Consider the following 23,965-nt stretch of genomic DNA (forward strand, 5'->3'; position numbering starts at 1 on the left):
AATCTGCTATAATAAGATTTATTTTGTTTTCAGCTATAACATGAGCATGAGAGAGGAATTCCTCTCTATATCTCTCTTAGAGGAATATCCTGTAAAACTAGTCAGCCTCTCTGTCACAGGATCCACTCCCAGATACACACAGACATGACTAAGATTAGACGCCTTTTAGAATTCAACTCCTGTGTGGAATCAGGTATCGGTTTGTGCTGTAGTTTCCTGGGTGTAACCGTCACTATGGTGAAAGTCGTGTTACATAGTGGTTAGATTCAAATATGGAATAAATAAAGGCAAACTGGTACTTCATTGTTTATTAACACAGTTACAAACAGTCACATATGCACACGTAACTGATTAAAACATAACATAAATATATTTTTCTGTAAATCTGCAATTTGTCATAAGAGGAAAAACCCTGAAATTGACTGCTTTTAAAGAATGTAATGAAATCTATAATAAAAGCCCATGATAGTTCAAAAGGAACAAAGCCACTATCATGCCAAACACAAAACCCACTACAAACACACACACAAAAAAACTGTAAATGTTGTGCAATCAGTAGCGATGTTTGCCTCGAAGGAAGATCTTGGCAGCAGGAGGCAGAAATGGCAAGTTCATATGTGGCATTGTTCAAAGCCAAGAATGTAATAAATGAACAAAATCTAGCAGGTACTTATTACACTGATAAATTTCATTTGAAAGTCATATTAACATTTTTGGTTGAAAAATCTGCTTAATGTTGTTATTCCAGGAGGAGGAAGTACACAATGGTGATCAGCAGGAGGAAAAACTGAATGGTAGAGACAGAAACAATACATTAGCAAACATCATCTTGCAACTTTTTCAAATGTGTGTATGTATCTGTATGTATGTAAGTCCTAAAGGGGAAAACATGAGTAAAGTCCTGAAATCATGAGTCAATTAGAATATCGTACTAAAAACCATGAGAAAGGCATGTGTGGAGGCCTGGAAAAACACTTCAGATAGAATTTATTTATTTATTTTTTTATCTATACCACCATATACAGCGCTGGAAAAAATGAAGAGACCACTGCAAAATTATCAGTTTCTTTGGTTTTACTATTTATAGGGATGAGTTTGGGTAAAATGAAAATTTTTGTTTTATTCTATTCTAACTACTGACAACATTTCTCCCAAATTCCAAATAAAAATGTTGTCATTTTCTGCAAATAAATGCTCTAAATGACAACTGGTCAAAATAAAACAAAACAAAAAAAAAATTCAGTGTTGTCAGACCTTGAATAATGCAAAGAAAATAAGTTCATATTCATTTTTAAACACAATACTAATGTTTTAACTTAAGAAGAGTTCAGAGATCGATATTTGGTGGAATAACCCTGATTTTCACAGCTTTCATGCGTCTTGGCATGCTCGCCACCAGTCTTTCACATTGACGTTGGGTGACTTTATGCCACTCCTGGCACAAAAATTAAAGCAGCTCGGCTTTGTTTGATGGCTTGTGACCATCCATCTTCCTCTTGATCACATTCCAGAGGTTTTCAGTGGGGTTCAGGTCTGGAGATTGGGCTGGCTATGACAGGGTCTTGATCTGGTGGTCTTCCATCCACACCTTGATTGACTTGGCTGTCTAGTATGGAGCATTATCCTGCTGTAAAAACCAATCCTCAGAGTTGGGGAACATTATCAGAGCAGATGAAGGTAAGTTTTCTTCCAGAACAACCTGGTACGTGACAACCTTCATGTGTCCTTCACAAAGACAAATCTGCCCGATTCCAGCCTTGAGTTGGCGATCATCACGGTCAGTGGAGAATTGTTTTCGCTCTCTGCCAGTCTGTAGCTTTGTTGTCCCCAATGTCTGCTGCTTGACCTTGTTCTTATGAACCGCCGTCTTTGAAATTTTAAGGATGGAAGCAACGCGACGCTCACTGTATCCCTCTGCCAGTAAAGCCAGAATTGAACCCTTCTTTTCCTCACTCAAAACTTTCCTTTTCACTTCTTTTGGCATGGTTTTTATTCCAATTACTTTTGACATACTACTAGCACTGTTTTTGCCATCCAGCTGGTCCTATAGCAAGAGGCTAGTGATGACTTTTATACTCTTCCCCGTTAAATAAGATTTGGTTCAGTTGATCGCCTAATCACTACTTCATTCAGTAGAATGAAGTTTGCAAGTGTTTGAATTCAAGAGACATTGGAATGGAATGTCTGTCATAGATGTAGACATGCTGAATAAGAAAAATTTACAGTGGTCTCTTAATTTTTTCCAGAGCTGTTTGTGGTCCTCAGCAACAAATAACCTCAGATGACGACAACAACAAAAAACCACAACAGAGTTCAATAATTAGTCATTTTTCCGAAAGTAAAACAACATTCAGAAACTAGATGGGGAAACAATAAGTTCACCTGATGATACAGTAACATATACAGCCACCTTAAGCAACTAAAACTTGTAAAGCAAATGTTTTCTGTAAGAGTTTAACAGTCTCAAATCATTAGGAGAAATTTTGGCCCACTCATCTTTACAACACTGCTTCGGTTCATTGATGATTGAGGGTATTTATTTATGCACAGCTCTCTTAAGATCCCACCACACCATCTCAATTTGGTTGAGGTCTGGACTTGGTCAACGCCTTGACTTTTATCTCCTTTAACAATTCAGATGTTAATTTGCTGGTGTGCTTGGGATCATTTTCCTGTTGCATGTCTCAATTTCAGCCAAGCTTAAGCTGCTGGACAGATGTCCTCACATGCTATATTCTGATATAAACTGGAGTTCATCGTAGTCTTAATGACGTCAAGTTTCCTATGACTGCAAAACAAGGCCAAATATTCACCCCTCCACCACCATGCTTCAGAGCTGGTATGAGGTGTCTGTGGTGATGTGTTTGGTTTTCACAAAACATGGCACTGTGCATGATGACCAAACTCTACCTTTGTCTCATCATTCCAACGGATATTGTTCCAGAACTTCTGTGCTTTATTCAGATGTAATATTGCAATCCTAAGTCGTGCTGACATATTCTTTTGGAGAGAATGGTCTTTTTCCTAGCCACCCTTCCATGAAAGCCATACAGTACTTGTTCAGTCTTCTTCTGATTGTGTTGTCATGAACATAAATATTTAATGTGCTTACGGAGCCCTGTAGGTCACATGATGTAGCTCTTTGGTTTTCCTTTGTTTCCTTTGGTTTTTCAGGTCACAGCCATTCACAAACTCCAATTCCCAGCAAACACCACGGCCTGCAAACATGTCCACCATGGACTACTCAGCCCAAAACACGCACACACTAGCCCATCCTCAGTTGCCAAGGTTTTGATTGAACACACCTGTGTTCAATCAGCCACACACACACAGGACTCTTTAAATCTTTTGATTAGTGTTTGTTTATCTGGTTTTAACCCTGTTTGTTTCCTGTTTTCCTGTCATCCCTATTTTCCTTGCCTTTCCTGCGCCAACCAGTTTGCATATCGCCTGACCTTGAACCTCATTGTCGATTTGGATTTGTTGCACTTGATTAATCTGTTTCACCTGCAATCATATCCATCTTTGCCTCTGTTACATAACAGTCAGAGTATTTTTTTTTTAACAAAAAAAAAAATAAAATTGGGTTCAAAACCAAAACACTGTTTTCTAATAGGTTTTCCCAGACCACCACACATTTATGCTTTAGTACCTTAATCTCAAAGCTAGTCAGGACAAATAATAATGTGGTAATTACTTATATGGTGTTGCAGTAGAGTATACTATTTATCAGCTCCTAATAATTCTGACAGGTAGTGATCAGTTCTATTAAACAAATGTATCCTCAGGACATTGACATTCAATACTATTCATTGGAGAGAAAAAAATCTAAGGTTTAACACTCACCACAAACATTTGCACAGCAAAGCCATACCAGCTCACGGACCAGGTATAACGATTTAACACAGTCTGGATGTAGTTGAAACAACCCTGCAGGAAGAGGTGCAAATAAACTCGCTTCAAATACAGTGTAAATCAGAAAATGACTTGCTATAGCCTTTGGCTAAATAGCTATCATTGGACACTAGTTTTCTGGTCTGTAAAATTTTGGTTCTGCCTACCTTGCTGAATACTGCACTGGTCTGGCCAAACATGCAGCCAACTGGGTCAGCTGGATCAAAGCTGTTCTGGCGTTGGCAGCAGTTGAGGGGCCAGGTGTATGTGCTGCCATACGTCTGCTTGAAGGTGGAATTGTACTCTATCCAGTCCATTGGGCTGTCTGTCCCGCAGCATTGAGCCTAGACACAGGAAAAATAGATTGAGAATTAGAACATTAAAATGACTTCTTCAGTAAACCCAATGTCTAGCACTTAGTTAATACCAGATATTTTGGAATCACAATGCAAGATGCTACATTAATTCATTCAATCATGTTCAGTAACTGCTTTATCCTGCTCAGGGCCACAGTAGATCCAGAGCCTATATATAAACTGAATGGTATGCAAGTCCATGACAGGGAACCATACATATCCACATTCACACTAAGGCACTTTAGTCTAGCTAATTCACCTTCAAGCAAGTTTTTGGGATGTAGGAGAAATAATGATGAGCAGAAAGGGGCAAACTTAAATCCCACACGTTGTTGATCCATTAATTTGGAGTCCAAAACCTTAACTACTTAGCTTATGGCATGCTGTCTAAAATGTTGCAATACATTTTATTGTTTTATTATTTATTTATTTATTTTTATCCAACCTGTGCATTAATAGCACAGACACATTTGGGTCATACTAATTTTGCTGAAACTGATGTTGTGGAAAAGGTTTGAATTTTTAATGCCTGAATTAAAGACATGCCATTCCACCACCGGTGTTTATAACATAAACATAGTTTCATGTGAGTGAACAACTGAGCCTGACTCTTTCGCAACCAACAGTATGAGCTACACAGACTTGTTTTGGGTGATGGATCTCAAGGCTTCTTCAAGATCTCATGAGACTACTTCATTAATCTACTGCCAATGAATCAGTGTTGTATTTGAAATACTGTATATCCTGATGTCATCTGTATGGCTAGCAGAGTAAGCTTTCCATGTTTCCTTTTATAAGTATTTGCAGGGGACATGTGGCTTAGTGGTTAGCATGTTTGCCTTGCACCTCCAGGGTTGGGGGTTCGAACCCCACCTCCATGGTCCTCTGACAACTCCCCCATGTGGTGTCAATGTGTGTGTGATTGTGTAGCCTGTCTAGGGATAGGGATAGGGATAGTCCCTGAGATAGGCTCCCCTGTGACCCTGTGTAGGATAAGTGGTATAGATGGATAACAAAAACAAACATCTAAAAATGGCTTCAGTTTATACCTGACTGACTCAGTGGCTGTCAAAATTATACAAGGAATAGAAGTGGGACTTTGGGACATGCTGTTATAATAAAATAATCAATTTCACGGTGAAAACATCACACTCACCGTCATGTTTTATTCATCTTAAAGCACAACAATTAGCCCTTGCTAACGCTTGTTTTGTTTATTAAAGAACAGAGCTTTTTTTAATCCATTTTGATTACATATAATGAGGTGGAATGTCTGCAAAACAAGTTATTTCCTGTTATCACTTATGACCGCAAGAAACAGACATTAATAAAACTTTAAAATGCAGCTTGTCTTGTTACCAAGAGACCGCGAAACCCTCTGCCCTGAAGACTTTCCTGTGGTGGAAAACAAAAAAACTACAGCTTTACCTCTGGCTGTTACAAAGCAATGACACTGGAGACTCCTTCCAAAAAATGCTAAATAAACATCTCCTCAAAGTATTGAACGATTACCCACTTTTTTAAAAATTATTTTTATAAATTATCCTTGGAGCGGAGTGCTCCAAGTGCAGAGTAGAGGTGTAAGTGCCTTTTTTTTCTTTTTTTCTTTTTAATTATGATGAGTTGGTTAGGTGTTCATGGAAGAGGTGGGTCTTTAGCTGTTTTTTGAAGATGGTGAGAGATTCTGCGGTCCGGATTGAGATTGGAAGTGCATTCCACCACTGAGGAACAGTAAGTGTGAAGCTTCTGAAGGTTATCTTCACAAAGCTGATGCAAATATAATTTGGTTTAATGAGTATGAACGCTGAATTATCGAACATCGGAAGAAATTATGGTCTCTTTTTATGCACTGGAAAGAACAAAGAGAGTCTGTAAGTTACATTACCGAACAAGATCCTGGATCCAGAATCCAGTTGTTGTTGTTTTTTTTATTCCCTGAATTTTTCCCGAATTTAGTCTTAGTCAATTCCTAACCACCAGTCAGGTCTCCGCTATCATATGACAGATACCAACCAACTTCCTCCAAGAGACAATGAAGCCAGTCGTTTGCATCTTTTCAAACTGCCTTGCATGCTGTGTCACATGGTGGCTTAACACACTCAGAGGACAGCGCTATTCATCCCACTTCTGCACGCATGAGCTCATAGAAACCCATGATTGGCTAGTATCCCATTATCAATTTCCAGTTTATACTTAGTAAAATGGTACTTGGACATTTAAGAGATCTTTGCTTCCTAAGGTGGTCCTATATAGAACTCTCAATGATGGGGAAATCCTCTGGTGTAGGGTTAAACATTGAACCTTTAAGGGTTTCCTCAAAACAGCAAGCCAAAAAAAACTTATCTTAAAGTGTCTTCTCTAATATATATCCTATAAAAATGGCTATATCTACCATGCTGAAAAATCCAGCTTTGACTAACCAGCTGCCAAAACACAGTCCAAGCTGGTTGAACTGGTAGCCCATCCTTGCCAGCTGTTCTGGCAGGCATCCTGGTAGAAAGGATACACCTTCTGAATTACTGCTACTAATTCTTACATTGTAAACAAGTTAATATTACGATTTTACATTTACAAATATTTACTGATAAATTTAGTCAAGTAATAAGGAAACTGGAAATGAACTCCTCTGCACTACTCTGTACTCTGTGCACGTTGCTTCTCTAGAACTCAATTAAAAATCTTGTATGGTAGCACCTACTTACATAATATTTATGTAATTTGGCAGACGCCTTCATCAAGAGCAACTTACAGTTTATACATCTGAGCAGTTGAAGGTTAAGTGCCCAGCAGTGACAGGTTAATAGTGCTGGGATATGAACTCACACCTTCCAATCAGGCGTCCACTGTTTTAACCACTGAGCTTGTATTGTATTGTATTGTTCTCCGCTTGATATATCACTTTGCTAATATTTCCTCATTTGGCAACCAAGTCAGAATTTCATCTGGGTAGATTTACCCTTTTAGAGTATATATTTTGTACAAGAGAAATATTGCATATCTCACAAAAACACTAAAATCAATTACACTTAATTTGTATATTTATTATAAATGTGCACATTTTCTACTTTTACTGTATTGTTTCCACACTGAGAGCTTCCTGAATGGTTCACACACAACCTGAAGTTTGTATAACTAAAAAAAGGAGGGGTCAAACATGCTGTATCAAGCCTGGGTTGAAGAAAATCCAAGCTAATGTGGCTCAGTTGTGTGAAAAGCCAAACCATGGTGAGTTTAGTGTGAAATTCACCAAAGCATGATTAGGACTGTGGCTCCCAACAGACTAAAAACAGAGAATTTTCCAGAACAGGGTGTACTTACATCATTCATCACTTTGTTCCAAGTACCGGTTATCTGCCTTCCTTGGTTACTGTCCTGTGCGTAGTACTTCAGCATCTGATTCTTCACGAGGTTACTGTTTCCAATCAGCTACAAAGGAGAGAGAAATGGACAAAAGGATAGTTCAGCTAAAATGCTAACGTGGCTAAAAGTGAATGAAAAGATGAAAGCTAGCAAAACTGTTAAGTATTTTTATGAAGTCCATGACACAAATGATTAGCATTAACCTTTTTTTAATGTTTCCTTCGAAAGAAGTATGAATAAAGATAAGGAATAAATGAGATGTCACAGTAATCCTGTGTTTAAATACTGTTTATTGTATGCTAGTTAGCCTCCCCTAGTAAAAGGGGCTTTTTTTTTCTTTCTTTCTTTCTTTTTTTTTTTAAATCAACAAACATTTGTAGTTGACAGAAACTACAAAACATATGTCTATTTGTGCAGACATGTTTTATTATTAATTTTAACACGAACAGCTAAAAAATATTTCATAGCAAGCTAACTAGTTACAATGCTATCTCCTTGGCTTGCTACCTAGCTTGAAGAGCGAAGCAATGAAGCTATGCTAGTTGTAAAAACAGTAGCTCCCTAGAGTAAATATGAATATGGAAAGTCAAATGGTATATTTTTGATGTATTTTATTCCTCTTCTTTACATTTATAATGACATTTCACAATTTTCCTTCTTTTTTTGAGAATTCCATCACACTGGGCAATTCATGATTACTGTAATTACTAATATTGCTGATAATATTTCCCATCTTGGTCTTTTGCCAGTTCCCACCCAGATAAATTATGTGTAGAAGTAGGCAGTGTGTACTAAAAAGAGTGTGTACTAGACCACTAGACTGTCTGCTCCTGTACATTTACATAGTTCTGGATAAATACTTTAGTTTTCTCCTTTTTATTAGCATATCCAACCATTTTTAACAGAATTAAGACTGACAATAAAGTAAGACCTGATGTGTTACAGTGAGTGTCTGCTCCTGTACACTTACATAGTCTCTGTTGGTGACCGCTGTGATGCAGGATGCACATTCGAATATGAAGATGATGAACATGAGGATCAGGTACTGTTGAGTAATGTAAGTTAAAGTTTTTTAGATACATTTTTTAAGCACATGCTGTTTAATCAAAAAACGATGATTATTTCTTTTGCGATAGAGAAACATACCAACAGCACGAGTGACCGCTTCCTTTTCAGAGCAGCGTAGATGCCAAAGATGGCAGTGCAGAAGTAGGCAAAGCCAGTGAAGATGGCTATCCAGGCTGCTGCAAAGATATCATCCTTCCCCGATACAGCAGATATTGGGTACACTTTATATGGATCTACAGCTACCCAAATGGCTAATGCACATAACGCCAGTCCTGCTGCCTAGAGTGAAAAGAAATATTGTCACCCAATAATACAACAGAACGATGATCAACTTGCATTATCTTATTGATTAAATGATAACATGCTTTTATTCTCATACATTTATGCACTCATGCACTGTAAAACCAGATAAGTTCATTCAACTCTGAAAATTTGAGGAAACTAATTACCTCAAAATTTTTAAGTTGATAAATCAATTTCTTTAAGCCAAATACACTTAAATAGAGTTAATTGAGTTAAATTTTTGTTATATTTAAGTGTATTTGGCTTAAAGAAATTGATTTATCAACTTAAAAATTTTGAGGTAATTAATTTCTTCAGATTTTTTGAGTTAAATGAACTATCCGGTTTTACAGTGTGGTTATACAGAATGTATCACATTTTGGCATTTTCTCTATATGTATACGCATATACAGAATCTTTACCAAAGTAAAATTATATTTAAAAATATATTAAATCTGGCTACTCCCAAAAGGGAGAAAATCACATACTCTTATTTACTTACGGAAAAATATTACTACTAAATTTGAAAGAATGATATGTTTACTATGGGAAATGAGTTATCACTCTGATTAAAAATTTGGGATTTGGGATTTTGTCCAGGCATAGCAACTTCTGATGGGTATTTCCAGGCTGCCTCACATATAATTTCAGTGTATACCATGGTTGTTCCGTCTTATAATTCAAGGAATAGAAGAAATCCTCAAATTATTTTCCATTTATTATGTCAGGAAAGACAGTCAGCATAGCGAGACTGAAAAATATAGATAATCATTCGGCCTAGAGGGCCAAGAAGAAAATTTCTAATTACAATGGGACATTAATTATACAATTACATCACTATTGTATTTCACTGTATTGTATTATTATACACATAACTGATATCACTTTATTTTATAGACTCACCGCTGCAACGACATTCAATATTACAACAACGACCATCAGGGCAATGATGCCTCCATTCGCCATGGCTGTAGTGTCTCTGTAGGTCTTCTTACAGTGGCAGAAAAAAAATCAAATGATGTGTGTCACAGCTTACTGCTAAAGAAAACTTGAAGCCTGGGATAGGGAGAGGCGTGATCTGTTTACGCTATCAGTTATTCAGCGGGAACCAGGAGGAGAAAAAGTAAGCAAACCAGTTCTGCCTCTATCCTCAAAATCATCACAATACTTTTCTAAATCAGGGTTGAGGTCAAGATCTGTTTGTTCCCTGTATGTTACATGGACAAATACATTTGAACAAAGTTATTAAGAACAGTAATGTTTAAGAACGAATACGAATTATGAAAACCAAGTGGTGTTCCATTTATAGTTGTTAAGTGATACCCCGTTTATAATTATTTTAAAAATGTACATCATTTCTCTCCATTTTCAATAGTCCTCTTAAAGGTGTAACTTTATGAGTAATGGAATATAATGTGGGAACAGAGTAACAATGAATGATATAAGACTGTTGAACATGAAAGGGCGTGTTTCTCATCCCAACAACAAACTTGCTCCACCTGTACTGACTCCTGAACATTTATTCTCATAACATCAAAGTGACTTTCTGTGTTTAGCACTAGGATTATATTACAGTGAGAGTAGTAGCACTGCTATATTATCTTCTACCGGTCTGAAATGAAAAATGAAATTTACCAAACATTATTCTTTCTGTATCTATTTTACTTGGTTTTGTCAGTAGAGTTTTACTGGGTTTTGGGTTTGTCAGTGGAGATTCATATTCATCATATCAATTAAAAGCGAAGTCAGGAAGACACAAAGAACTAAAGGGCATGTCTTAAATTGCATTATTATCTGGTTAAAAGGGTGAGGCGAAACCTATTTTTAGCTTGGTGAATAGTATTTACAGTCAATGGCTTATTTATTCATCTATTTACTCAGATCAAGTCTGCTGTAAAATCCAGCTGATTTTGTTTCATGTAAAGTGACGTGGATTGCTGGCATTATAGTTAGAATTCATAATCTAACAGTGTCTTATATAACAGAGTGCTTGTGTGATTAAACATACTGGGATTGTTTTAAATATTATAATTTGTGTCCAAATCTGAGTTCACCACCAATTTTTATTTAATCCCTTATAAGAAATTACTTATGATAGATAATAACATTTATAATTAAGACACAACTTGGCACTATCAAGTCGTTTTTCAACAATCAATTGTTGATACTGACTAAATTAGAATGGTTCTCAAAAACATTTTTTTTTTTTAGTTTTGTCTGGAAGTTTTTTGTTTTGTTTTGTTTTATTGTTTTAATTTAAAGAACCACCTACATGATTTATTTTTTACTGATGTGTGATAAATATTTTTATCTAATGTAGTTTCACTATGGAGTTTAATAGAGAGGTATCTGATTGGTTTCTCACATTTAGATAACTTTTCTATTTTTTTAATTTATTTTTTAGACCTATAGTGTATTGGGCAGTGAAATACTACAGGATTAGCTTTTACTACTTTAATAGCTATTAGGTATTGTAAGGCAAGGCGAGGCAAATTTATTTACATAGCACAAGGCAATTCAAGGTGCTTTACAAAAGAAGAAAAAAGAAAGCAAAAAGTAAAAAAAAAAATGGAAGTTTTCAGTTAAAAATATCTAATGTTGGGGTACCTCTGAGACTCTACAACAGCTGGTTCCATCTAAGAGCTCTTTGTGCTTAGTATTTACCTAAATGAATAGTTCTGATGACCCGAGAATCCTGTTAGGCTCATATTGCTTATGCTTATCCAACACGTATGTTTCTAATCTGTGTAGCGTTTTATAGATAGGTAAGAATACTCTTAAGTCAATTCTGTATCACACTGTAAGTCAATGTAGGGATTTAAGAATTGAGAAGATGCATTACTTTTTCTAGTGAGAACTCTGGTGGCTGTGTTTTGAATCAATTGAAGTTGTTTGTCTTATTGGGAAGTCTGGTCAAGTGACCATCACCATTAGTAGTCAACCCTGCTAGAAAAAAATGTATGAATGAAGCCTTGTTTTGACAGGGAATCTTTGCTATACAGTATGTTTAATATGATAGAATGATGATAGATATAGTAGAGTAATGAGTAGAAATGTACATAAATAAGCAATGTACTACTGTCACTTCTTTTCATATTGATACAAACCTGAACAGAATTGATTCACTGTCAATCAAGCAATATTGAAATGCCATATCAACATGGAAAATAGCTTGGCAACGCTAACATTTTTCATTCAGTTGGAGATTTCTTGGATAAAACACATAAAACAACTATTTCCACTTTACATGTCCAATTAAGAAAAGAAAATAATAAAAGCCCAAAACTAATTACATGAGATTCCACAGCACTGCAATTCTGACATCTGCTGGAGAGCTCAGTCTTTACTTCTATATTCTTCATTTTTTTTTTTTAGCAGGTGGTGTCAGTCATACGGGTCTGTGTTTTTACTATGTGGTAAGTTGAGAGGGTTTCTGCTGGACTGCAGAACTGGTTTGTGTTTGCTATGCAGTTTTCTGTGTACAATTCAACAGGTATTTGGCCATAGACTGACACAGAGTTAGCGACACAGTCCTTCTGACATCACTTAAAATGAACAAAACATTCTGGTCCTTACATTGTAGTTTTGTTGTAATATCACTTAGGAAACCCAAAATAAAAAAATAAAAAAAAAAAACACTTTCTATGGAATTATTAGAATATAAAAGCTGTACAAAATATGGCAAGGATAAGTACCTTCTAACATTTTTTATTTTTTTTTGCAATATTTTTCAAATGAAAATTTACCCAACTTTCAAACTATACCAAGGTCTTTATGAACATTTTAACTTATCCAGTACAGATGTTTAGATTATCTACACTATTCATATGTTCCTGGACCTGGATCACCAAAAAGCACTTATAGGCAGATTGCCACACATTTCAGAAAGAACATCCTAAGAATGGGCTAAGGATATGAAAAGACAACCAACAAACTAATATAGTTATAGAGTCACTCAAATGAAAGACATCTAAGATTTTTTATTTGAGATTATTCCATTCATTCATTCATTCTATATTTTCATTAGTTACTTATTCCAAGTCAGGGTCGCGGTGGATCCAGAGCTTATCCCAAGAACAATGAGAACACACCCAGAATGGGATACCAGTTCATTGCAGGATAAGTAAATAAAATAGAATGGCTAAAAACAAACATACTTTTTGCCTTACTCTGTATACTACACTTTCTAATGTTATTCTCACATAAGGCAGTGAAAAAGTAAGAACCGCCAGCAGAGTTTAAGATCGAAAAGAGTTGTTCGGGTATCGTGTCACAAAACTGTTCCTTGTCTTACTTTTGTTTGCTGAGAGTAATTATCCACACCATGTAAACTTTAAACGCCCTGCTAACAGTTTGCATTGAATTAATGCCAAAAACATATTGACTAAGTGCGGTATCCTGTGTCGCACTTTGACTCAACTGCATTATGATACAGACAAATTTTGTTGCTCCTTCGTGAAGGTGGGATACATTTTAGCTCCTTCAGTGAGTGCATAAAACTCTAGACAGCATTTTTCTGTTTTGGTAAACGCAATATCGATAGAGGGTTTTTTTTGACAGAGTTTTTCAGGAGAATGGAAAGGAAACTTCCAGAAGATCAGATCAAATCTGTGCTGGCTCCATGGAGATTTTCTTGGCAGTCAAATGGATTTAAGAACCGGCTTGTGACAGCGCTGGAACTTTATGAACATTACCTGTTAGATATAGCTGTCACTGGAGGGACTAAGTCAGCAAACGCAAGGCTCGCTTCTGTTATCTGTGGATTGACAGATGAACAGGATGAACAGGAAGATGAAGAAGAAGAAGAAGAAGAAGAGGAAACTGATGAAGATGAAGGCAGTGATGAGCAAGATGATGAAGATGAGGAAGATGATGGATCAAGCGTTAACCTTTCTGCTAAGATCTGTGTTGAGAGAAAACCACTTGTGAGATTTACAGATGACTTTGCAGAAGATGGTCCTGACCCTGCTCTAGTGCTTTTCCACCCTCAAGTCCCCAATGTCCGCATTTTGACAGTACAAGGAAGTTCTGGTCCGGCTCAGGACAGCTATGATGTATTGGTGGTCCTCACGACAGAGTTGCACCAGGAGGACCATGTGAGGCTCACTATGGAGCAATCTGAGAAAAACAAGCCCTTGTATCTGGTTAAAACTGAACAAGAAATAGATCTTGTCCGTGAGAAGCTGGATGGACCATGTAAGACCTGTGCATGGGAACGAATGAGAGCTCGCACTTTGGAATTTCAGAAGAAACACAAGGTGGAATTTGACTCTGCAGAGAATGCAGAGCAGCAACAGACTTCCCAAGGTCCTCTTCCTCTACACCAAGGTATTAAGCTCTGGGAGCCTGAAAAGTTTGCAGAAGTTCTGGTGAAAGCTATACCTGAATTGCGCAAGAAGGCTTTCAGTCAGTTTTTGGTGGATCTCACAAGTGAACTTAGAGGCTTCAAAACAGAGAGTAATGGTACAGGGTAAGTAGTCAATCTGTGAACTTAAAATGACTTTAGTTAAGTCATTTTTCTGGAATATCACTGAATGTCTGTGTCCCACATCTCTAAATTTATGTATGCATTGCCAATACATTTACTCCACAGACCCCTTGCAAGCTCTGCTTTTAAAAACAGCAAGATAAGCCAGGAAGACCTAGGCAGAATTTCTGTGGTCTTTCAACCCCAGGATCTCACTGACCACCCGTCCAAACTGCTCTCCATTTTCAATGCCTTGGAGTACTTCCGACTGGATGTGGGTCTACTAGGGGAAACGGGTTGTGGCAGCTCCAGCCTGTTCAACTCCCTCCTGGGCCTGAAGAATGAGGACAAGGGAGCTTCCCCTACTGGGGTCTTTGAAACCACAAAGAAGCCTGTGACATATCTGTACTCAGAATACCACAATGTTCTTCTGTGGGACCTCCCAGGCTTGGGACATGTGAAAGATTTTAAGGCTGAATTTTCTGCCTCCACATTGCACCAAGTTCCTCCAATACCTCCAATACCTCCCTGTGATGTCTTTATCCTGGTATCACCCCTGAGGCTCAATCTGCAGTACATCCAGCTGTTGAAGCACCTTTCGTCACAGGGAAAAGCTTGCTATCTAGTGCTGTCGAAGGCTGATTTGATTGAGGAGAAATCAGTTGAAGAAGTGAGGAGATGGAATGAGGAGATTTTGGATAAGCTAGGTCTGAAACAGAATGTCTATCTGGTCTCTGCACTCCATCCAGAGACCTTGGATTTGCCCAAAATGAGAAAGACTCTCAATGATGAACTAGAAAGCCATAAGAGAGTCGCACTGGCCAATTATGTGGCAAAACTATTGGAAGAGAATATGTTTTGGAAGAGGGCTGACCCTTGCAAAATAAACTGACTTCATGCAATGAATTACCTTTACACCACTTTAAATTGTAGTCTTCATGCAAAGTGATTGATGGTGCTTCATACGGTTTAAATTGACACAAGTCTCTGCTGGACTGTACAAATGATAAATGATAAATGATAAATGAAATTCTATTTAGTAAAACAATTTGCATATCATGTTGGGAGTGTGTTTTTGTACTGGATCTTCTGGGTGTGTGTATTTGTAATAGAACTTCAGAGGTGCCTATTTAACATCTACAGTTTAGCCATAGCATTGCAATGACAATTTGAGAGACATCTGAATCTGGCTGGGTTCAACAAAAAAGTATTTTCCATTATCATCAGGAGATCGTGAGTTTGAATCCACAATGATGGTGCATCCATCCGTGGCTAGGATCGTGGGTGTCTGTGAGCACATGTGTCCAGAAGAGGGCAAAGGGCAGAAAGCAATTTCCTCTCACAGCATGAGCAGCAGTTTGAAAAGAAGTGATTGGGTGGACTTCGTGTCTTCGAGGAAGCACGTTACACTCAGCTGTTTGACTGTAAATCCAAACATTTCTGCAGATTGCAGTTAAATATCAGCTTAACCAATTCACATTTCATCATTTATGGAGTGAGCCATCATATCCATCGATATGCTAGGGTAAGATTCTGCTTCTTTTATTTTTATTTTATTTTTTTTGTCTCCTGCTAGGATTTTCTTGTTGGCAATGGTAGGGTTGGCTGTCATTCAAATCACAGGTCATTTCTATAGTAACACCTAACTCAGAGACTTTTATGGCTGACACTCCACATACAATTCATTTGTAAATTTGTAAAACGTGTGTAGTTATTTATGTAAAGTATTCTGTGAGGAGATTATTTAACTTTTTTTGAAGGAATCTCGAGTGTCAGCACTTTGTAATAGTTTAAGGTAAAGCTGTACGTTTTCAGACATGGGAAAGTGTTCATTACAGTGGGCACTGTGGCTTCTCGGTAACATGACAGGCGTTTTCTTTTAGTCTTATTAACTTAAAGAAAAAAGAAAAAAGGCTGGTGTGGGAACGACTGGTTATAGCTGCTTATAACTTAATGGATAACAAGAACTAACTTGTTTCGCAGATGTTCTACAACATTAAATGCAACAATAACTTATTAAAAATTATATGTCTTTAATTCTTTAATCAATAGATTGTTAGTGTTGGCAAATTGCTGTGGGATAAGTGGAATACAACACTTCTTTCTGTTATTGGAAAATAATCCATTTAGGAATGGTAACTCTGAACCACTCCACCCCATGTGTCCTAATCCTTATTTATACATCTCTATTATTTAATCTGCCTTTACCTGGAACTACTTTGTGGTAAAACTAAACAACAGAAGCCACATCTTTTTCCTCTGAAGCCCTGTCTTTTTAAACAATGATTAAAGCTCTTGTTATTGGAGTCTTGCTTTCCTAATCAAGAACACTTTTAGCTTTGCTCTTTACATTGCAGTCCTGGACACAGCACGTGCAAGGAAACTCATTAATGCTTTCGGTTATCCGTCAGTATGTGAGAATACACACAATTATACAGTATTCACAGCTCATATAGTAAACATTTAAAATCTTTATTTGTAAAATCCCAAAACATTTTTCATAACACCAAACCATTAAAACCTGCATCACTGTACAAATCGATTAAAAGGCATTTTTATAGTAAAATCCTTGGTGTTCATTTTCACCCCGTCTCCAGTTCCTTATCACTCGATACAACTGTATTCTCTTTCATCAGCAGGCAGGCATGTAGTTTGTTCCACCACCTTTCCTCAAAGTCCTTAATGGTAAGACTCGATAAACCCTCACCATCCTGGTTCTCTTCACGCATCTTCTCTGGGTTCAGATCTTCGGCCATTACCTGCATTTACAACATCAGAGCAACCTTTTAAACACACAGTCCTCAAGCCTAAATCTGAGGTAGAAATACAAAAATTGAAGCTTGATGATAATAATAGTGTAATTATATTGATTGCCTGTAATACACCATTGCTTGTTCATGCTTGTATACATGTGCCATATTAAATTAGTCTGCTTTTAATCACTGTTTATGATATTATCATGGAATTGTATTACACACTGGAATTGTATTTTGTCCATATCTACACTATATGGCTAAAAGTTTGTGGATACCTGAACAGCACACCTTGCTGGTTGAACGTCTTCTTCGAGATTTAGTCTCCACTTTGCTGTTATAATAACCTCCACTCTTTTAGGAAAGCTTTTGGAACATGGCTGAGGGGATTTTTGTCAAGTCAGGTACTTATGTTACGTGAGGAGGCCTGAGGTGCTTCAAATTCATCTCAAAGGAGTTCAGTGGGGTTGAGGTCAGGGCTCTGTGCAGGACACTCGAGTTCTTCCACACCATGTCTTCATGGTGCTGGCTTTGTGCACAGGGGCATTGTCATGCTAGAACACGTTTGGGCCTCTTAGTTCCAATGAAGGGAAATTGTAATGCTACACCATACAAAGACATTCTATACAATGGTATGCTTCAAACTTTGTAGCAACAGTTTGGGGTGAGGTCCATGTATGGGTGAGATGGTCAGGTGTCCACAAACTTGGCCATATAGTATATCTTTCTCATATATTTTCTCCCTGTAGTCAGGCTTGGGAGAGTAACTTTAAAAATGTATTCAGATCAGTTACCAATTACTTCATGAAAAATGTAATCAGTAACATAATCCAAGTATCACAATATGAAAGTAATGTAATCTGATTACTTTTAGAGTACTTTTTTTATGTAAATAAAGTCACGAGAAAAGCAATATGATCTAAAATACTTTTATTTAGAGCTTTCTTAAGCTTAAAACATGTTCAATGTTCAGGTTTGTTTTTCATAAAATAAATAAATAAATGAATAAAAGATAACTGACCCTATTGCGGGTAACATTACATCACAAAAGTGAGAGTGACCATATTCTGGTTTTCCAAAAGAGAGGACACTTTTTTTTCTATGAATACAGACTTTAGTACACTGAAAAACTCACACTATTAGCATCACATAAATATATATAAATAAAATTGGTTTCACTCTGCCCACATTTTACAATTATTCCTACATTCTTTTGAAAGTCCATGGAATAAATCCCAGATGCCACGAGTGTACCTTCTGCCATCATTTACACGTTTGAATGACCATGGAATACGAAGCAATGTGATATCATGAAATTAAAAATGACCTTATATGGCCATGGGCATTGTTTTTGACGCAGTACAGAACAGCGCTTCACCTTCATGCACTCGCTCAGAGTACGCTAATGGTTAAGAGGCAGGAATTTGGCCAATAGTTGCTGCAAGCCTTTTATAATCGACCGATTGGTTTGCGAGAAGGCGGGAGAGGGGGGTTAAAGCGATGCAAATATGCGCACACAATTTATTTGTGCATGCACCAGGAGGTTGCTCGTGTGAGTCACGATTGGCAAGAGAGAAACAGAAATATAATCAAGAATCTGTCTATATTGTGTTATGTCAAGAGATTCATTTCTTTGATTTTCAATGAAAAAAACTGTAATCCTGATAGTATTCCCATTTTTTCCCCAAAATGTACCTGTAATCTGATTACTCTGTTTTTTGACGTAACTGTAACGGATTAGTTACCAGTTTTTTGCCTCCTGATTACGTAAAGCTGTTACATGTATTCCGTCACTCTCCAAGCCTGTATATGATATATCTAGATCAGAAGGTCCAATTAAACAGAATGTGATCAAATATAAGGGTGTTCAAAAACCTTTTGACTAGTGGTGTAGCTACCAAAATAAAACTAGCTAACAAATTCTACACACCTATTAAACTAAGACTATGTTGTGTTAGCTAGTTAAATTTAACTATGGAAATGAATACAAGTTACGTACAAACAAACACAGCTCTTCAAATAATAAAAGAACAGCTTTGTTTGTTTTTCATTTTATTATGCACTCTTTGCTGAGGGAGAGAACTGCACACTTTCTCTTTGAAGAGAAGGATACATGCAATGTAGTCTTCAAAAATAACCAAATATTACATCACCAATTATAAACACGCACTCCAAATATACTCAAGTTGTTACCAAATGTGCAAGTCACTGTCTCACCTTGGAAATGAGTCGGAGTGTTTCCTCTTTGAGCTGCATCTCCTGCAGAGACGCCTCAATGGCCTGAAGGGTTTTCATGCTCCTTTCCAGGATGAACGAGAACTGCTGAATCTTCAATATTTCAATCAGCAGCCTTAAACGACAAAGGATGTAATGTCAAAATGGCATGCTGATCCATTCACATATAACAAATAGGTTTCAGGGTTATTAAATAGTATTGATGAGAATTACGGTTCTGTTCGCTGAGTCAGAACAATCGACTCAGTTCACCAGTAAGATCTGACTCATTTGGCTCTTAAATGACTCCTTGCCAATTTTCAAACTAGCTAAACATTGTTTGGTGCTTTCTTAGATACAGTAAGTATTCCTTTGTTAATCTTATGTTAATATTATAATATTAAATAATGTTATGTTAATATATTATGTTGATTAAACGTTGCTAGGATTCAAATGTTGTACTGTGTCTTTTATAAACAGCATTAGATAATTACGAATACAGAACACTTTCAGCTAATGGATATTACACTCCCCTCTGAAAGTACTGGAACAGTCAGGCCAATCACCTGACCTTAACCCTGCTGAGCAGCATTTCACCTCCTGAAGAAGAGATCAAAGGGAGAAATGATCTATCGTCTCATATCTCAATCCAATCGTCTTCAACGTATAGCGAAAACAATAAAATTGCCCTTGCTGTTCCAATACTTTCAGAGGGGACTGTATGTACTCTTTAACGTTCACCTAAATGATTCGACTCGTTTACAAACGACACATCACTATTATGTAAGCTACATACTGACCTTGTTCTAATAAAACACATGCAGGCCTTCAGCCGCGCCTCCTTCTCCTCCTGCTGCTGCTGAATGAAGGCCTGTGGCGTCTGTGATGTATTTTTCTCCAGCAGGCTTTGGTAGCTCGTGGCCAGGTTCAGCCAGTACCAAGGGTTGAAAGGATGAACAGAGCAAAGCTGTTTCAAACTAGAGATGCTGCTCATGACGTCTCCACAGCCCTCGTGGATGCTCTGTTCCAGCTGTAGGACGCAGGTCAGGTGGCACGTGTTGGTCGCTTCATTCCTCTGCCAAACCAAAATACAGAATCAGTAGTGGGTCATTTTAATGTGAACTTTAATGTTTTAATGTTGTTACTGGAAACAATCACTCGCTGATGATTTTCCTATAACAGCACGTTTTGTTATGCTTTATTCCTTACATAATAAATGGGTCTACTGGTGACCGGCCTGTCATGATAACTACTTTTGTCGGGTGATATATTGTCCTAAAAATAATTGCGATAAACAATATTATTGTCATTTTAAGAACATTTTATGCCACTGATATAATGATAATATAATAGCATAATAATGCAAGTACACCCTGTCAAAGACCAATCAACTTTTAATTCTTAAGAATATTCAGACATTGGAATATCGCCTTGATTAACATATTTCTTCACCTATCGCTGTCCGCTCTGTGTGTGGAGAAGCTGCTTGAGCCCCGGAGAGCAGACTAGCGCTGACAACAGGGCTGAAAACTCAATTTGAATTATTCGCTTAAATATTTCCAAATATTTCAAATTATATTCGAATTCTAAAGACTTTAGTATTTAAATCTTTATATTCAGTGACCACCAGATTTTTTTAATCAACAGTCCACCAGAGGGCGCAAAGAATAAATACAAACAGCTCTGTTATATTGTTCACTGCAAAGAACAAACCTGGCTGTTAACAAAGTGCATTTATATTTTTAACTAAAGTGCATAAAATTATGAAATCAAAAGCTTTCACCTAGGCTCTCAGGCCGGTTCTAGTGTTAATTTTCACACAGTTTTTAGGAAAATATCCTTTAAATTTAGTCAATATTTTGTCATGTTATATTTATTAATTTTAGTTAATTTTACTCTGACTAAAATGGCATCGAATATTACTCAATGGTCTTTTAATTGACCAAATATTCACAGATCTTACATATTATCTTAAACATTTATCAGCAAAAACGTGACTTTTTTTTCCAACAGTGTTTTAATTCAAATGAGTAGTTTTTGCATTCGAATGTGCATTTGTATCTTAAATTTGACAGCCCTAGAGCAGACGAAAGGACTAAAATGGCTAAAACGGTGGTGACATTTTGTAAACAAACACATGTAAACACAATAGGCAATATCGAGGTCAGCAAAAATGATCGAGGTCATGTCCGTACATCGTACGATAAGTCGATAACATAATTATCGTGACAGGCCTAACTGGTGACTCTCATTATGTGCTCAGAAAAGTGATACATGTATTCACAGCACCTATAAAATATCACTGTATCAGTTATGCAGGACCTGTTGTAGCCTACCAGTTTCTCACAGATCTCTAGGGCCTGTCCGCTCTTTCCCAGATGTCTGTAGCACCGTGCCATTCCCTCCAACACATCTCTTTTCATAGACAGATTATTATTAGGCACCAGAGGAAGGCACACTGTGTAGTCGTCTATAGCTTCCTGTGAAAATTCAACCAGAAACCACAGTGTGTAAACTGGGACAAAAATCACATGATATAAAATAGATTTGTTCGTTCGCGTATCGATGACTCACCTGATATTGTTTTTTCCTGTATTTCAGATCCGCCCGGAACTTCATAGTTTTCTGTTCATCTAGCTCATCTTCGAATTTTTCATAATGACAAAACCACTACAGCCAAAAGACAGGAAGTAAATATGCACAGAACATTATTTAAAAAAGAAAAAATAAGTGAAAGTATTGACACAATACTAGCTGTTCATAAACAAGTTTCCTTCCAGTGTCACTAAATGATACATTTATATACACATACTGTGTGTTTTTCTTTGTACAAGTCCTATATAAGTCTTTCTGAATGAGCTGTTACTATAGAAACAATAACCTGTCCACAAATATTAAAGGAAAAGTCATCACTGTCCCCAAAAATGAAAGGAATGGTGTTTTCTGCCCCCAAATATCGGTGATTACTGCTCCCAAATATTAACTATTCATCAGTGCCCCCAAATATTAAAGGAATAGTGTTTACTGTCTGCACATGTTAAATACATATCCATCAATGTCCCCAAATATTAAAGGAATAGTATTTACTGTCCCCAAATATTAAATAAATATTCATCACTGTCCCCACATATTAAAGGAATAGTATTTACTGTCCCCACATATTAAAGGAATAGGGTTTACTGTCCCCAGATATTAAAGGAATAGTATTTGGAATAGTATTTAGAAACCCCACCCCCCAAATATTAAAGGAATAGTATTTACTGTCCACAAATATTAAAGGAATAGTATTTACTGTCCACAAATATTAAAGGAATAGTATTTACTGTCCACAAATATTAAAGGAATAGTCATCACAGCTGCCAAATGTGTTTTGACACGTGTCTTTAGACCGAAAGGCATTATTGGTGAGGAGAAGATTGTCTAAATGTTGCTGTTTTGAATTATTTAAGTAAGATGTGCTCTATGTGCTGCAGTTGCTCACCTCTGGCTCGCAGGTTTTAGGTGTATATGCGGGAAGATCGGTGAATAAATCCCTGTTTCGCGATTCCTCAAATACCGAATCATCAAACGTGCTCCCGAAAATTTCCATGATCTAAAACACAGTAAAGTTACATGCTTCCTCCAGTGTTTACTACACCCTGCCTGCGTGAACTGGAGCTTCTTCTGCGACAGACAAACACCGGCTGAATAACAGTTCAGTTTGTCAGAGCGCCCTCTAATGGACGCCACGCGGTTTGTACATTACACGCTATAACAGGAATACAGAATATTTAAAGATGTATGCTAAAGACAGGAGTTTAAAAAATGCATACTGTGAAAATATGTCATTTTAAGATAGGCAAAGGTATGTGGATATCTTACTATTACCACCATATGTGATTGGAAACACAGTTGTATAGGATGTTGTATATGACTTTTGGCCATATAGTGTATTAACAAATAATGAATATGATATAAATATAGGCTTTTATTCATTTTGCCTCTTTTTTCAGGTCTCCTATCTTGCTATATTATGAGTGGGTAATATAATGCTATTATATTGATATCATGGTAAATTATGTCTGAATATACTTATATGAGATATTGCTAGAATGGTGATGTCTCTTTTTAAAACATTTTTTAAAATAATAAATATTACATACCTTGATTGGAAACAGCTGATTTGATAGTAAATGTCATACTGAATCTTTTAAATTGTACTGTAAAATGTATTTTTATTTCTTTATTTCATTCCTTCTTGTTAAGTTGTGTTATTTTAAAGTATTTAATACACAAGACACGCACACACACACACACACACACACACACACACACACACACACACACACACACACACACAATGCATTTTTCTATTCTATTCTATTATTATTATAAATAATCTATTTTTCTATTATTATTATTTTTAATCGAATTCAGCTTTTCAGTTTTTAGTTGTAGTGATCAGTTGGCAGGTTTTTTCTATATATCTATCTGTCTATTACAAATATCTTCAAGTATCATATGGTGTTTTTGTTAATGATATGCTGCATATTTAGGCTTTGTTCGTGTATTTGTGTTTCTTCCATTTCTGA

The 23,965-nt window shown here is 36.7% G+C and overlaps 3 protein-coding genes across 3 annotated transcripts; 1 reads left to right on the forward strand and 2 right to left on the reverse strand.

Moving 5' to 3' along the window:
• Positions 1–293: 293 nt before the first annotated feature.
• Positions 294–10,015, reverse strand: upk1a (uroplakin 1a). The gene is made up of 7 exons (XM_017453904.2): positions 9,864–10,015; positions 8,757–8,957; positions 8,581–8,655; positions 7,569–7,676; positions 4,062–4,238; positions 3,847–3,930; positions 294–787 (listed from the first exon to the last, which is right to left on the reverse strand). The coding sequence occupies exons 1-7, from the start codon at positions 9,924–9,926 to the stop codon at positions 740–742; spliced, it is 756 nt and encodes a 251-aa protein (XP_017309393.1). The 5' UTR covers positions 9,927–10,015; the 3' UTR covers positions 294–739.
• A 3,365-nt stretch (positions 10,016–13,380) lies between these two features.
• On the forward strand, positions 13,381–16,763 carry zmp:0000000951 (uncharacterized). The gene is made up of 2 exons (XM_017453902.3): positions 13,381–14,430; positions 14,554–16,763. The coding sequence occupies exons 1-2, from the start codon at positions 13,535–13,537 to the stop codon at positions 15,317–15,319; spliced, it is 1,662 nt and encodes a 553-aa protein (XP_017309391.1). The 5' UTR covers positions 13,381–13,534; the 3' UTR covers positions 15,320–16,763.
• Positions 16,764–16,878: 115 nt separating this feature from the next.
• Positions 16,879–23,074, reverse strand: zgc:101716 (uncharacterized protein LOC492784 homolog). Its single transcript, XM_017453903.3, has 6 exons — positions 22,876–23,074; positions 21,969–22,064; positions 21,731–21,874; positions 20,195–20,469; positions 19,398–19,530; positions 16,879–17,186 (listed from the first exon to the last, which is right to left on the reverse strand). The coding sequence occupies exons 1-6, from the start codon at positions 22,981–22,983 to the stop codon at positions 17,010–17,012; spliced, it is 933 nt and encodes a 310-aa protein (XP_017309392.1). The 5' UTR covers positions 22,984–23,074; the 3' UTR covers positions 16,879–17,009.
• Between the last annotated feature and the right edge of the window lie 891 nt (positions 23,075–23,965).

This window comes from Ictalurus punctatus, chromosome 23 (genome assembly GCF_001660625.3).
Source record: "Ictalurus punctatus breed USDA103 chromosome 23, Coco_2.0, whole genome shotgun sequence".
Taxonomy (NCBI): Eukaryota; Metazoa; Chordata; class Actinopteri; order Siluriformes; family Ictaluridae; genus Ictalurus; species Ictalurus punctatus.